Source organism: Bombus vancouverensis, chromosome 6, assembly GCF_051014615.1.
Source record: "Bombus vancouverensis nearcticus chromosome 6, iyBomVanc1_principal, whole genome shotgun sequence".
Lineage (NCBI taxonomy): Eukaryota > Metazoa > Arthropoda > Insecta > Hymenoptera > Apidae > Bombus > Bombus vancouverensis.
In genome coordinates, this window is record NC_134916.1 from 11,162,740 (window position 1) to 11,178,823 (window position 16,084).

The following is a 16,084-nucleotide window of genomic DNA, read 5'->3' on the forward strand; positions in this document are numbered from 1 at the left end:
TTTAGGATACGATGGTATAACATGATCTCCGTATTGTACGTCTTGCAGCCATAATGTCGAGAGTTCGACAGAAATTTTTAAGGCTGACTACCAAATATAGCAACGTTCGATGACGTTTGATTTTCACAGTTACGTCAGTATCGTTGATAGTTTATATCTTCCGATACCGAGCAAGAGAAGGATAATATCTGATACGATCTTTATTAGTAAAATAGTTAAAGGCGATTGTCGACTGTCCGGATATCATGCAGCTGCTATTCCTCAATGTACCACGAAGAAGCTTCAGAAGTCACCTGTTGTTTCATACGCAACAACATCGCACATTCTACGATTGTTACAATGTAATTGCATAAATCGCGTATGGTCAATCGCAGGAATCCTCTTGCCACATCGCATCTTCTCGGTCAATGTACAGTATCCTTCTCGACATTCTCCCGAGCGTTTTCTATGCCAGTGTCATAATATAACTTTTCTCATTGCTCCTTCGTATCTATTTTTAGTCTTTCTCTTTGTTTCTGCATTTTCTATTTCTTTTCATCTCTTCATTATTTTTGGCTTTTCTGCCCCGTATGTCGATCTGTTATATCAAACATAAACAAATAAATATTTCTCTCGTGTGCCTTTTCGCGTATATAGTTGGGCTTGCGTAAAATTATTGGCGAAAAAGGTTTGCCCGGAATCGCGAGTGGAAAAAGCGTCAAGAAGCGTCGCGCTAGACGATACGAAACGAACGAGCGTGATTTTCAAAGTCAACGACATGCGAAGATGTTAAATAACGTTTCATTTTGACGGCTATTTATTAGCGGGCAATAGAATTGTTATACCGATGTCGAGGGATGCCAAGGAAACGGTTCGTTGCATCACGTCCGGATAATGCTCCTGCTACTCTCCACAGGATCGTCAAATTTCCGCCAAGACTTGGCCCACATGCCAGAAGGCGCCGCCGTTACTCGCTATTGCGATTTCTTGCCATAGAAGATGGAATTTCGGTGTCTGAATTGTACGCTTTCCATCTATGCAGCGAATTCCTCTCACACAGTGCGCATTAATCAACACTTTTGCGATCGCGTCTTTCAAGTACGATGGAGTTCCGGTGTTCCATTTACTTCAACGAAATTTTAGTCAATGGCCGATTAAATGAATTTCTCTGCCGCCGATGAAATCCGCATGTCCGAAGTGAATGGAAAATTCGAAGTATCGCGAAAAACTCGATCAACTCCTATTAGTAGCTTCTTCTTTAAAAAAAAAAAATGTATTTCCTAAACGGTCGTAGGATATTGCGAAATCGTAAAACGTCGCGTATAACAAATTTTAATAATCGCGTAACAATCTTTGATCTCTACAAGAACTTTCTATGAGATTTGACAATTATTTGATTTGATAACTTACCGCGATCACGTGTTCTCCTTTGCCAGCCTTAGCAATCAGGTCCCAGTCGATAGTGTCCACGTAACAAAGCGCGGGATTCTTCTCGAAACGAACGGAACCCCTCACGATGGTAGTTAGACTATGCAGCCCGATCTCCTGCAGGTTCATCATCTCGAACGCGACAAGGGCGTAATTTATAAACAGAGAATGGCCTCGAATCACGGTCAGGTTTGGGAACAGGCGACCGATACTTCGCAGCCCTTTTACCCTATAGCATGTACACAAAAGAATAGAGGTAAGAGAGAAGAAAAGACAGATGCGAATGTATTTTACATTTATTATATTCATATTACGCGCCTCCTGTATATCTTCGCACATTTAAATTTCTCGTAAACGCATGAACATCCGCAATCTAGTTATCGTACACTGGAATTCATCGACCGTTCCTTTCTCTCTTCCCTACTCGCAAAAATATATTTCGCAGATATTCGAAGAAATATTATCCTTCGCGATATTAATACTATTATTCACAGGCGTTTTCTTCTTTAAGATTATACATTTCTTCGAAACGTGAAATATTTTCCACAGTTATTTAGCTGCTTCGCGTCTACCTCGTTGCACGACCTTTGTCCCACTCTCGAACGTTTCATAGAAAGTATAAAAGTCTCGATACAAACTTATACCTGCCGATGTTCTGGCCGTTTACGGTACTTTTCGATGCTTGTGCAAAAAGTGGCCAGAAAGGGGCAACCAACGAGGAAGAAGGAAGCCGAAGAAGGAACCGGCGAGATAATAACAACGTACAACGAAGTTTAGTGGCCCTCGACGATAGAGGAAGTCGTAGAGACAGATAAACCGCGCCGGTTTTCTACTTTGCAGCGACGCGACGCTCCCGTTGGCTCTGTCACTTAATTCCTTTGTGTATTTGCCAATGACTCGTCGTTCGACCATCTCGCACGGTTCATGGAAAGTTTTTTTTTTTTTGTCCCTTACGAGTGTAAAGAACAGAGTGAAAGAGCGTTACTTTTGTGGAAGGAAAAATTTTTGTGCGTTCGATTCGACTTAAAAGACGTTGAAGAGAGGCACGGTATGTCGTATTTTCCTCTGTCGTAGAAGCAAAGTTTTAAAATTCAATGCGAGGATCACGTGCAAGAAGGAACGTGATAAGCAATTTTTAGTCATTTAGTAATCCGTTCTATGTTAATTGAAATTTGCATAGATCGTCTTTTTATTCCACCGTGAGATTAAATATGTACATAATTTTGCACCTTATCGAACATTTCAGAAACGATTGCAATTAATTCTACGAGACGTATCTTCGAATCGAATCTAACAAATTATTTCCTTTCCAACTATGTTAGCCTCCGAGCGATATTAAAAAGTAACAAACCGATAAAAATGAACATTTCATATCTTTTACCTCTGTTCTTGATAATACGTTATCGACCGATTCCATGTCAAACTATCTTTTTTGCTTGATTTTGCAATCAAATACGTCTTTTCCTCGCCGTCTCCAACATTTAGAAAACATTAATATCGCTAGTTCTATCTACATATTAGATTATTCCATCTTCTTCGAGTATTTCATATTAAAATACTTCTTTTTAGTCGATAAATGGCAGAAAGATCAGGAAATCGATAAAACTAAACCTGTCGTATCGTTTCCTTCTAATCTACGATTTATTTTATTACTTGAATTTCAGAAACCACTGTTATCGTTTCGTAATACTTTTGCAGATGGAAAATCTCGTAGAAATGTCGTTTCTCACTCTGCACGACGTGCTCCCCAAAGAAAACGTGAATGAGCAAACTAATCTAAACTACTCGACTCGGTAATAACGACAGAGAATTTAAATCGTTCGACAAATTGAGGATGCGTAATACCCCAGCAGACAGTCGTTATATTTTTTCCACCTAACGTTTATTTGAAAGTGAACTACCAACGATTACCTATAGAGAAGCAGGTATCCGGTGATCTCTTTCAGTTCCGGGAAAGAGATATTGGCATACTCCGACGGCTCGGCGTTGTCGATCAGCAAAATTTGTACGAAGCCTTCGACTAGTCGGCATCCCTTCAGTCTTGAGAAATAACGCACGCTGTTTCTTATGTCTATGCTTTGGCACACTGCAACAGAAAAAGATGTACGTGATTCGATCAGATACGACGAAGAGAGAATTATCGTGGAAGGGTCGATCGAAATAGACATTACAGCTTCTTTGCATCGTAATAGGGAATTTTAGCTTGTACTGTGATCGCTGTTATCTTCGTTGTTTCTTGGAATTGCGTTCGTAGAGCGAAGCTCCAATCACACGTATCTAATCTACCGACTTTAAGAACGAAAGAGCAAAGTGGTTTTAGACGTTTCCGTCGAATTTCGGTTATTAACTTGGACAGTGTATTTCAATATATGACATTAATAACAAAATAAGATATCGATTATAGAGTGGATATTTTTAGACAACATTTTGCATCTTTTAAACACTCGGCTCGTTTACAGACTCGACGAGCGTATCTTCGGCATATCCAAATCGACGATACAACGGCTGCGACAAAGTATATGCACGTGGTTGCGTTCGTACAGATTAATCAGATCCAAGGATATTAATAACTATAAAAATTTCATTTTATAAGAATGAAATGTAGCGCCTGATAAAAACTCGCGAATGTTTTTTCTAGCCACTGTACAGTTTTCTCTACATTCTGATGAAATTCGACGTGAATTCGCCAGCTGCGTAGAGAAATATTCCATTTCGTTTTCGAAGCGTCCACCGATTCTTCTTTGTTCCCTTGGATCAAGACAGAAAACACTAAGCCGACCGACGATCGAGGAAAGGGTGACGAAGAACACCGGCGACCCTGAGCCGTGGCAACTGCACCGATTACGATTCATTAAATCTCGACCAGAGAGGGAAACGAAACTCGCCTCCGGAGGCAAGGTCGAGCAACCTGACTAGATCGTTGATATCCGTTGCCTCCCCTTCTCTCAGTCTCTTTCTCTACGATCCGGCAAACCGGACCAACTTGAACGCCAAAGTTATTCAAATTATTCAGTGAATCACTCCAAGTATAGCTGGCGATAACAAACTGAAATCTTTCTTTTCAGTTTGCTTCAGCGTACCCGCTAATCTGCTCTTTCTTCGTGATATCGATCACAGTAATCGAAAATGCGATATCGATCGAAGCTTAGCTTACGAATGGTATCGGTGGTCGATCGAAACGAGACTTGGTGATAAGGAGAGAAGATGGACTCGAAGTATGAAATCTTAGTTTCAACGATTCGTGCGTTTCAGAGGATACGGATTCTCGTACGATGGCGAGCATGGAAAAAAGAGGAAAAACACAAACAGAGAGGGAAAGGGAAGACAAGAAAAACGCAATTATTGGGAAATAATAAGCACGAACGAGAAGGAATAAATAGGTAATAAACGGCGGAATAAATGAACGCGTGATTGAAGTGTAACAGGAAGAATGTTTTTATAAAGGTGAAGTATCACGAGATAAAGAGGAGGGATAATCAAAGAATACGCCTTTATGCTATCGTAGTTACGTGCAAGTTTAGTTTTATAATAGTTTTGTTTCGTGTTCGCAAACTATGTAAAACCAGGTTCAATTTCAATCCAGTTTCACGATAAAATAAATAATTACGATACAAATATTACAATATCCAGCATTTATTATAAATAGGGAATTTATACCAAATTCAACTTTATTTTCTAATTATTACTCGACGGTTTAAAAGCCACTCTATACGTATTTATAGCGCTTTAAAGAGCAGATAACGTACCTTTAAATATTCTATTATAAGACAAATAGAATTTGTTAATCGTCTGTTTATTCTCTACGCCTTCGCGGTGAACGTGAGTGAACTTTCGTAGAAGGTGGACCGAGTCCCTAAAAAGGAGTCGAACAAGCGTTTTTGGAGCATTTTTGCTCCAACATTCGGATGTTTGATTTCCGATTCGCTAAGCGGAGAACGAACGCTCGTTCGTACTTTCATTTTACCAAATTATACTAAAACAGAGAAAGAGTGAGCATTCGTATGCTCGATCTAGATACGCACCATAAGAATGTTCTGAATCGAGCTAATGGAATAACAAGGAGTCAATACTGGGTCGTGTGGCAAAGTAGCGTGTCGGTTCACGTGTATGCAGACGTGTGGCCACGACGCGACATGACGCTACGCGACGCGACGCGACGCGACGCTACGTATCGTCGCTGGAAGAACCGTGACGAAGCGTCGACTCGTCGCGGTCAACTGTAACGGGTTGCGCTAAAAATACTCGCGACGGCTGACATTGGGATAAACATGAGAGCGCGCGCGAGTTGATCTAGGCACGCGGCCGCTGTGTCGCTTCGCCTCGCCTGATTTCATCGCCACAACACCGCCATCAACGATACAACCTATATCTAAATCTTCGATTTTTAACACATCGTCGATCGGCTACTACTATGCAAAAAATGTATATTTCATTTTGCGACCTACCGCCGGCCTAGCTTACGCGAAATTTATATTTTATTTTGAGACGCACTACCGACTATTTTATGCAAAATTTTATTTCATTTTCAGATATATCAGCGGCTATTTTATGCAAAAATTTGATTTTATTCTGCAGCGTAACACCGGCTGTAGATTATGCAAAAATTGTATTTTATTTCGTGGCGTACCACCGGCGAATTTATGCAAAAATTTCATTTTATTTTGCGGCGTACCACCGACTAGTTTATACAAAGGTTTCTTTATTTTAAGTCGCACCAGCGGCTATTTTGTGCAAAAAATTAATGCGTGCCACCTGCGACAACGTTTGTGCGTGAATTCGCCAGCTTACTCGTCATATATCAACAATGCGTTAATCTATGGCTCGTTCCTTCTTAAGTTCTTTGGTATTCTTAGTCGTCTACGGGGTCACTGAATCTTTCTGGCAAAGCGTTCCATTGTTAGAGCGGAGTTACGATAACTGTACGTGCAAAAAGTAGAATCAAGGTCGTAAAAAGCTTGATCCTTCCTTATTGTGATATATATTATATTATATTGAGAAACAACTGTTACAGCTAAAAAATTAAAATGTTCAATTATCCAAAGACGAAAAGAAAATCAATTTATATCTTTCTGCGGTCGCTGTCTTGCTTTATAACTGGCTACTATTACAGTGTACAGGGATCTTGCAACGTAAAGGTTAAGCAAGTATGCCTCATTTAAACAGACAGCACTGTACTTTCTTAATCCGTTGAACGCCAACGTTGGGTTAATTGCAACATTCCATTTGTAATTTCTTTTCAATCAACTCACATTATTGGATTCTATCGAATTCACATTCTGATTACGAGAAGAAAATCCACATATTTGTGCAAAATTTTGTTCGTTATTTATTATACCTCTCTATATATACAGGGTGGTTGGTAACTGGTGGTACAAGCGGAAAGGGGGTGATTCTACGCGAAAAAAGAAGTCGAAAATATAGAATAAAAATTTTGTTTTCTTTTTTTTAATTTTTCCAGCGAGACAACGATCTACAGTGAGATCCGTTATAACGTACCGCACGCGTACCGAGCGAAAGTTCAAAGTCGATTTTCTCGAAAACAAAGCCTTAAACGAAAAATTTTTACTCCATATTTTCGACTTCTTTTTTCGCGTAGAATCACCCCCTTTCCGCTTGTACCACCAGTTACCAACCACCCTGTATATATTTATTTCCATCCACAATTTTGTACAGTTTGAAATTGAAGAATTTTATAGCATTACGATAAACTCTTTCTTTTTACAAATTATAAAATTTCATTTCGTGCCTTCGATTTGTGGTATACTTCCCGTAATATTTATTCTAATTTTCCGTATCTACCGTGCTTTGCAAAACAACAACTCACTTTATTTATGTTTGAGCGATAGCGTTCTATTTACACAACTTAGTTCGAGCTGAACGATAGCCCGAACAATCCAGCGCTCGCTCGTTCGATAGCATTCGAAACGCTTTGATCTGTTTGCCCAAAGAGAATAGCGGATCGTTCGAGTCTCGTGAGATTGGCTGATCTCCGCCGGGTCAAACAACGATGCCTTCCTACCTTTGGAATCTCAGTCGTTTCTTCCGTATCGCGTCACGTTGTCCGATTTTCGAGTTACACCGCGCTCGGGAATCATCGTTACGTTCGAAACATCCGAGACTCTTGAGACACGACAGACAAGCGCACTGGGAGCATCGGTTCGAAGCGGCAGTTTTTCTCGAACGAATCGTCGACGAAAATCGAATCGGACGTGCCTCGATGTCACCGATGCCCACGCACACGCCCACCGGGCCTATTCGTCACCAGGCGATTATTTGTAGCATAAGTCACTGATTGGAGATTTACGGGATTATACGTGTTATATGTACACCACAAGTATTTTTGACTTTTTAATAATACAACCGCTGTAAATACACGTCTTCCCACTGCTTCGACAATTTTTAGTTGCTGTTAACCCCTTAACCTACGATTTACGTTTGAGAATTTTGGGCCGAAAACGCAAACAAGCTATTTGTACATTATATTATATATTATATTTGGCCCGATCATCGTACTACGGACTATGCCCGTAATATTTACGTTTGGCCCGATCACCGTACTACGGGCTATGCCCGTAGTTGTAGGATAAGGGGTTAATTGCCGGTTATAAATTGCTGTGCTATAATTTCACAATTCTAGAAATTAAAACGGAGAAATAGGATAGTCGAATGATGTAGGAAGGCTTTTGAAAGGATATCGATGGCTATCGATGCGGGCTTCAACGTTTAAGAGATACCAAATAAACCAAACGTCGACCTTCGTTTTTTCGAGATAGCCGCCAGCGAGTAAACATATTCGGCTACCGTGGTTGATCGAATGTCCGTAATGAATCAGCTCTGAATCCGCGTGGCACGCGCCAACCAGCATATCGTCCAACGACGAGTCGACCGATTGATAACGGAGCAAGCGCCAGTTTTCTGGCTCCCAACTATCAACACGCTTCTCTTCTATCAAATGTCCTCTATGCGGCTCTACAATAGTTCGGACGTACGTCCGGACTTTGATCTTTACATTTCACTCTTGCTCTCGTTTCAACCAACCAACAATATTTTTAATCTCTAAGAATAATATTTGACATAGGATTGAAATCATGCACTCCGACTCTTTTATCGTACGTTTCTCAAACTTGGGATATTTTTTAACGCGCAAGGAATAGCTACATTCGGGTCGAAAATGACGGAAGGAACGCAGCAGAGGTTAACAACTGGACCGCGTTTAACGCTTTGCCGACAGTGTAAATTTCTCAGTAACTTTAACCAGTAACCGGAGAGCTTTTTGCCAACATGTTTCAAGTTCAAGACACTAAGGTGACGTCACCGGACATTAACATTTCATTTGCACTTGACACCACGTTGATCTCACCGACCGTGAAAGCGTCAAGCCAATGAAAATATGAAAAGAATCCGCGCAATGTACAAAGATATACAAAATATCGACAATGCGAATTTTAAGCGGTTATACCTTTGCGATTTTCACAAATTACGTGTTATAAAAGCGTGATCGTACGATTTTTGGCATGTACGTACATACAATTTTCGATGAACAGAGGAACAACGCGGAGGCGTTTAACGACGCCGATCGAGCCGATCGGTGCTCGTGTGGCTGAGGAATTAGCGACTCGCGCGAACTACGCGTAACGCGATTCCTTGGTTGGCGAACAGCTGAAATCTTTAATCGTGGGTAACCTAAGCTATTACCGGCGAACTCGAGCCAACGCGCTTCCTTCGCGCGATTTTTCCTTTCGTCGTTTTCTCGCGTTCACGGTGTCGCGTTTCGCGAGGAATCGAATTCTGGCCGCGTCCAACGAAAAGTCACCGAGTTATCGCGAATCGACCAGGTAAACGCGTTTGCACGCTACTTCGATCGCTCTCGAAGGAGAAAAGGCGAGGGTTGGGAAAAATTTCAGAGACGTGCGACGATGGTTTGAAACGTTAAAGTTGCAATTGAAAATTTTAGTTTGGAGACGTCTCGAGAATTGAACCACCACAGCTTCTTATCGATCGGAAGCATTATTTTATTTACTATACAAAGTATTGTGCGTTCTTATTTATTATATTAACGTAATATTTTTAATTATAAACGAATATCTGTTTGATCTTACAAATCACAGTCGGATTCTGAGCAGACATCCTGGAACTATTCATTTAGTTTACCTTAAATCGTTTCGACAAGATTCACGTAGACTAGGTTTCAAAGGTCGAGGGCAACTCGATTAATTAAACGATTAAATTATTGCAATTTACTACTGTAACTCTAGCAAGTGGTTTCGACTTCTCCCTCCGGCCATACAACACTCAAGTTTACGTTAAATATACAATGACGCTAATATGATCGATCACACGTATTCTAAACGATGTATGTTAGTTCGTGTCGACATTTCGTATCGTAGTTTACGTTAACTATATGCTGTAGGATCGATGATATGAATCAATTATCAAAATTATGAATATTTATGAATGTCGATATGTCGACGCTATATAAAAAGGTAAAATCGATAACTTCCTACGATAAATATTCCTGTCGACTGTATCGAACCAACTCGCAAGACTTTGACCTCGCCAAACATGTCAAAACACAAGAATTTTACGCTTACATGGCTCGAGTTGTAACTACTGTTCGAGACTTCCGGATATAGTATACCAGTGTGTCACCTGATCTTTAAAGAAGCTAGCAGCTATGCTGAAACGACGCGAAACGTCGGTATAATGCAATACTTGTGGACACGGCTTAAAAGCCGCGGCAAGTCTCGAAATAGTAAATCGTTAAAACGCGTTTGAAATATCGACGCTCCGTCTGATCGGAGATAAGCTCGATGGAAAGATTTGGCGCGTGACTCGGCAAATTTAGCGACGATTTCTACGATTTTAGCTCTAAGCTTATCGATCGCTGAGAATAATGTGAATTTTGTAAATTATAAACAGAAAAAATAGTTACAGCGCACCTATAAATAAACGGAGACACGTATAAATGGAGACAAAGCAAGGAAGATAAATATAACTGTAACGTAAGACCGATGTGAATCCCAGAGGATGGAAAGCTGCTTTTCTCAGGGCGTTACTTTCCGATCTGGAACATCAGCTTTTCCTTCCAAACGATTGCCGTTCAGAACCACTCGAAATGCATATCTTATCGCCGCGTCTACGTCCAGTCGATATCGATTGTACATCGTGAAATCGCGTCGGTGAAGACGTTTGCATGGATTCGAATTTGACTCCAACTAAACTATCCAGAAATTTCAACGACCTTAGGTTTGATTAAACAGTGTGATACCGATTTCCGTCGTTTCGTGGTCACGTGATCGATAGCACTATGTATACATTTGGTGGAAACGATATGACACGGTCATAAGTCAAAGCTACAAGAATGGATTTCATTGATGCAGCCGGAATCGTTCGCGTTTTAAAGACGTTATCGAGGTCACCAGTTGGAAAACAGGACAAGTCCACTTTCTGACGGTACGTAAGTTACGTAAGAATAAGAGATTATTCGTGTAATAATCTTTATCCGAATAAAAATCTGTCGAATAACGTATTCGTATAAGAATTTATTCGGTCACTTATCTTTCGGATCAATTAGATTTTTATTCGAAGGAATTTGAATGCTGTTCGATCGCTATACCAACCGGTGCATATCATACAGTGTAGATTTTATTCGCCACTGATTTTATGATCGCGTTATATCGTTTCTATCGACGGTAAATGATTCGATTATCAAAGTACGATCGAGTATTTGCGTAAAAATGATACGCTGTGTAAGTTTTAACTCGTACAACGCAATCAAACTCACTTTAACAGAGTTGTTTCTCTGTATAAGGAGAATTTGACACATAAGAATGTCGTTGATCTTTTTCGATAGACGATTTTTCTCGTAACCCGTCTTACACGTGGATAATTTGGGCCCTGGCCGAGTAAAAGGTTGCTTTCCAAGCAAATCGCGTATGTAAATCGTATCGGCGTTTTTTTGCGCGCGTATTGGCTGCGTTATCAGCATAACGAGACACGAACAACCGGTTATCACGACTATCACGGCGGGTTGGCCCAAGGCTATAATAGTGATAAGCCAAGTGAAATTGTCAGCAATGTCTCGATGCTTGCAACGCTATCAGATTCGAAGCAAAAAGAAACATCGTCTATTTTCTCAGTCTTCGTTTCTAAACACGGTAAAACTTGCTTATTTTCCCAGTCATCGCCTCCAAAATGTAGTAGAACTTCGTTTGAATGAAATTCCACTTTACCAAACTCCTGTTATCCGAACAACGAAGACTACGTATCTTTATTTTTAATTTCTTTGCCATAGAAGAGCAACTTTGCACAGCGACGAAACAATTTTACTTTCGCGTTTAAAACGAAACAATTATTGTAAGATATAAAGGATATTCTTATTTAATTTTAATGTCCACCTGTTCACGTTACACGATATTTTCTCGGTCCTTCGTTATATTAAAAAATAACGGCGCCTCGTAACGTACGACGTGTTTCGTTCCACTGTGCAAAATTCACAGACTGACGTTTAAGATGTCAAAGCTTAGATGCTTTAAATAGCCCTACATTACTACAGTCTAAGAAAGCTCGTTGTACTCGTGCCCTATGAAACGACATCTATCATAGGCAGGAGATGCAAGAGCGCGATAAGTTCTCGGCCTGGCGACTGCTAAAGAAACATTATCGACCAGGCGATGCAACGATTCCTTGTGTTTAATAGGTTAACTCGTAGAATCGTGTAACGCGAACTCGTGGCCCGAAATCATGCTAATTTAATCGCAGTCGTGTAATGTGCTATAATGCGGGAAAAGGTATGCGGCGGCTCGCTAGAGCCGTAATCAACGCGGACGAAAATTTATGCAAAATCGCCGCGCGCCACCTCCGAAACCTGACGAAACACGCCGACTTGCGGTGTAACTGTAAAATGACCCAGTAAGAAGCTATAAGCTCTACTCGAGGTGCTTGCAGTCGTTCATTTTCCCAGCAATTCGGGGAGGAATTTGGAACCGCTGGAAAATTCCGCTTTGTACGTTAGAACGAACTTTCGCACGCACGTGTCAGCAAATAATAGCTAGAAGCCGGATATTTATGCAAATACATGCTTTTACGAACAAAGCTATAAAGATAGAATACACGTTGGGTCACGAAAGTTTTCAAACACTTAATAATAAAATTGTTTATGTTAAAATAAAATTTCACCAAACTCGGTGAAGTGTATTCTATGTTAGGAAGAGCAAACATTACATCATGCAGGAAATGGTACCTGCCATAAACAATGCGATACCGAACGAAGAATTTGAAGCAAGTTTCCGAACAATATGTAAGAAACGTAGTACTACGGCTCTTCCCGACTCCAATATTTTTTAGCCCGTGAGAAACATTGTTCTTTCGTTACTCGTTAATCGTTAATGGTAGAAATACATTATGGGAATTTTATTAATACACGCATTTATTAATAATAAAAATACATTTTCTGAAATACGAGATTCTTTCGTTAATTATAAGTAGCGGAGGTTCTAATTATTTTTGCTCGATGTATTTCAATATGATCGCTGGAGAAGAAGGCACTGAAAACGCCGTGTTCTCCGTGGTTCTTTTAAAATCTGCCATACGTATCTGCTATAATTCAAGTTCGAGGTATGAAATTAACCAACACACTCGCGACAATACTCCCATCCGGCACGCTCAAGAATTCTCAAACACTATGCGTATCGAGGCGTCGATCGACGCTGGTTTTGACAACGACCGCTGCCGCCGCCGCCGCCGCGAGGCGCCGTCTGTTATTAAGAGGAATAAAAATGATCGAGTATCGCGCGTCGGTTGCGATCCAACGCCAACCAATTGCAAGGGGGGTGTGGAAAAGCAGAGATAGGAGTGGACACACGGAAAAGTCGTTTGGCAATTAAAAAACCGTGAACGGCGATCGAAGGCAGTCGTGGCTTGACTGTACCGCCGTTCAGCGAGTCACGATCCTCCCTCGATAGCCTCGAGGAGGTCATCGATTCTGCGAAACCTAACGAGTTTCTTTCTACCGTGGCTGGCGTCCTGACCAACGGCTATAGAGAGGTTAATACTGTGCGAACGACGCTACGTGAATCACCGCGGGATTAAAACCAACCGATGCAAACGCGCACCTTCCCACTCTTCGATGCGTTTTCAATCCAGGAATTTGCATTCACACCCTCCGCGTAGCGCGGCTGTTGACTCTCGCAAACGAGACCTTTCGATTCATCGGTGAATCGGAATAGAATTATGATTTTCTAATTTCCGGTGCTAATTGTTCCTTCGTTTTGCTTCCTGAATTCGAGTAGGTATAGTATACGACTTTTGGTGGAAATTTTCGGTAAAAGTTGCTCTTCTCTTTTAAATATTTATATTAGGGTATATCGGCATCATCCCGATTAATCGGTACATTCGCTGTTTTTTCAATGGCCGTCGTAAGTTATATTTAAAGAAATCACCGCAGTGACATCGATACCACACAGTTGACAAACAAACCGAAGGAATTGACATTTCATTTTTGTTAATAAATTGCAATACCATATTATCCATTGTTGTCTTATAAATTATTTTCCTCGCTTACGCTTCATAGGTACAGAATTTTACTCCACTGTATTAATTTCATGCTTTTCAGTAATAATTGTGTCTCTTTTCCTACGGATTATTTACGCGCTATTATAATATCGTAATATTATAACTTTTGGCGACTATCGCTTCGTTTCCTTCGGAGCGTAGATCCAAGTGTATATTATAACGTTATAAGGTATATTATAATCGATCTATCTATAACTGTTCATATTATAACGCGTATAATATGAACGTAGAAGATTCTTTTCTACGTGTTTAAATACTTTCACATCGCTTTGTACACGAGCAATGTGATTTTTCAAGCAAGTTCAGAATAATATCACAAAAGGGTAGAGTCCTTTCCGATCGGCCAAGGTAAACTAAATTCTACTGCGTTCCGAAAATTTCATGTCACGTCTATCTTTCGAAAGCTTGCGTTTAAAATTAGCAAGTGCACCGTAACATATGCGTATTCGTTTCGCGAGCAGAAGGGCTGCGAAGAAAAGCTCGATCGCGTTGACCTATGATACGATATTATTCAGAGTGGCGCGAAGTTAAAAATAAACGCCACGGTCCCGGGAGAAAGAAGCCCCCAACGGGGTCGTTCGAATCGTTGACGCGATCCACTGAAATAAAAGTAGCTAGTACGTTCCCCGTATCGGGCGTTGATCGCACCAGCTCCTGGAATCTATTAAAAGCGTCTCTTCCGTTTTCGATCAACCAACAAGCGTTAATCCCGTACACATCGATGGACGACTGCTTTTTGCTTGGCGTACACGTTTATAAATAAACCACCTGTACACGCTCGTTACGCCAAATATAGCAACGATGACGGTTCGAGTCGAATCGTTCGACTCTCGCACCACGAGATCCCTCCTTTCTGACTCTATGGCGTGGAAAATGGTTGCCACCTACGATTCGTGCGACACAGTCATAGACACACCTGGTGGTGCACACAGACATATATGAGTCTATATGAGTCGTTGTCCAAAGCTGTTACGTACAGTTGCTCGCATTGAATATCTGGCCACAGCATTATCTCTGTGTGTGCCGTTTCGTTTAAGAGACGAAGGAACAGAAATCATTGGATTGCATAAGAAGGAGGTGATTTAAATATCGTGTTGCCTGCTCCGAGAAAACACGAACCATTTATCGCAGCTTGAAAATACGTAAACAATTTCTGTCTGTGAATAACGTCCGATCGTACCACAGATTTTTAACGAAACAGAGCTTTGTCTTCAGTTTTCTCCTTTGTTTCTTAAATTTCAAATTCATCTTCCTCTTCGCATCTTCTATTTTAATATCATGCTGCAATTAATACGAATAATTGTAGAAATATACTTCTAATTGTTTTATACATTTTTCCAGGCTATCCGTGTTATTTGCCTTCGTATCCGCTTAATATCCGCGGTTTAATCGTCAAACTTGTTATTATTGTACCAAAGTATCCGCTATTAATTACCGACTCTCAACCGATATATAAAGTTCCACTAATTGTACGAGATAACTTCGTAATATTCCTCGTTAATGAGAAGCGAATAAAAAGCCTATACGCAGAACGCGGTATATCGCCAACCTGCTGCTCAACAGAGTCAACAAAGTAACGTTCAAACTATAGTGCACGTGTTTTTTGTTGGTCGAATCCTTCGTAAGTTATTCACCTGATCGTGGACCAAGTGGCCTTGGTGCGGCACAACAAACTGGCAGGATGGGTCAGTGACGCGTGAAGTTGCTTCGACCGCATGGTGTGCGGTCCGATGAATGGAGAGAAGACGGGAAGACGGGAGAAAGGAGGGATTCTTCGTGGTGGTGCTCTCTTACCTAAGAAGTGCCGGTATTTATGTTCTCGTTAACCCTTCCGCTATGAACAGCCACTATCGAGGCCGCGTAGTTTGGTAAAACGTTTCTTCGCTCTGTTATGTTTCTTGTAACTAGAGTTTAACAAGAAATGTGCAGTTACCAGCAGTTTATCGTAAGAAAATGTTTTAATCGTTCAACAGTGTTTAACACGTTTTCGCCGACGCTTCTTTCAACAAGTTATATCCGCTGCACATGGTTATAGGTTGTAATACAGTGTGTTCTAGCTTCTTCTGATCGAACCTTTTCGGATATTTTCGTCGACATCGTTAAA

At 40.8% G+C, this 16,084-nt stretch overlaps 1 protein-coding gene and 1 long non-coding RNA gene across 6 annotated transcripts in view; one reads left to right on the top strand and one right to left on the bottom strand.

Moving 5' to 3' along the window:
• The window catches only part of LOC117155641 (uncharacterized), a 153,762-nt gene that overhangs the window by 64,932 nt on the left and 72,746 nt on the right, over positions 1-16,084 (top strand). The gene's annotated exons all lie outside the window — the stretch shown is intronic.
• The window catches only part of InR-2 (insulin-like receptor-like), a 109,100-nt gene that overhangs the window by 19,405 nt on the left and 73,611 nt on the right, over positions 1-16,084 (bottom strand). For all 5 annotated transcript variants that reach the window (XR_013058713.1, XM_033331813.2, XM_076619593.1 and 2 more), the window contains 2 exons: positions 3,319-3,493; positions 1,390-1,636 (listed from right to left, as the gene is read on the bottom strand). Coding sequence is in view for 4 of the 5 variants with exons in the window: in XM_033331813.2 (XP_033187704.2) it covers positions 1,390-1,636; positions 3,319-3,493 (422 nt within the window). In the remaining variant the exon portion in view is untranslated. The remainder of the gene's footprint in view (positions 1-1,389; positions 1,637-3,318; positions 3,494-16,084) is intronic.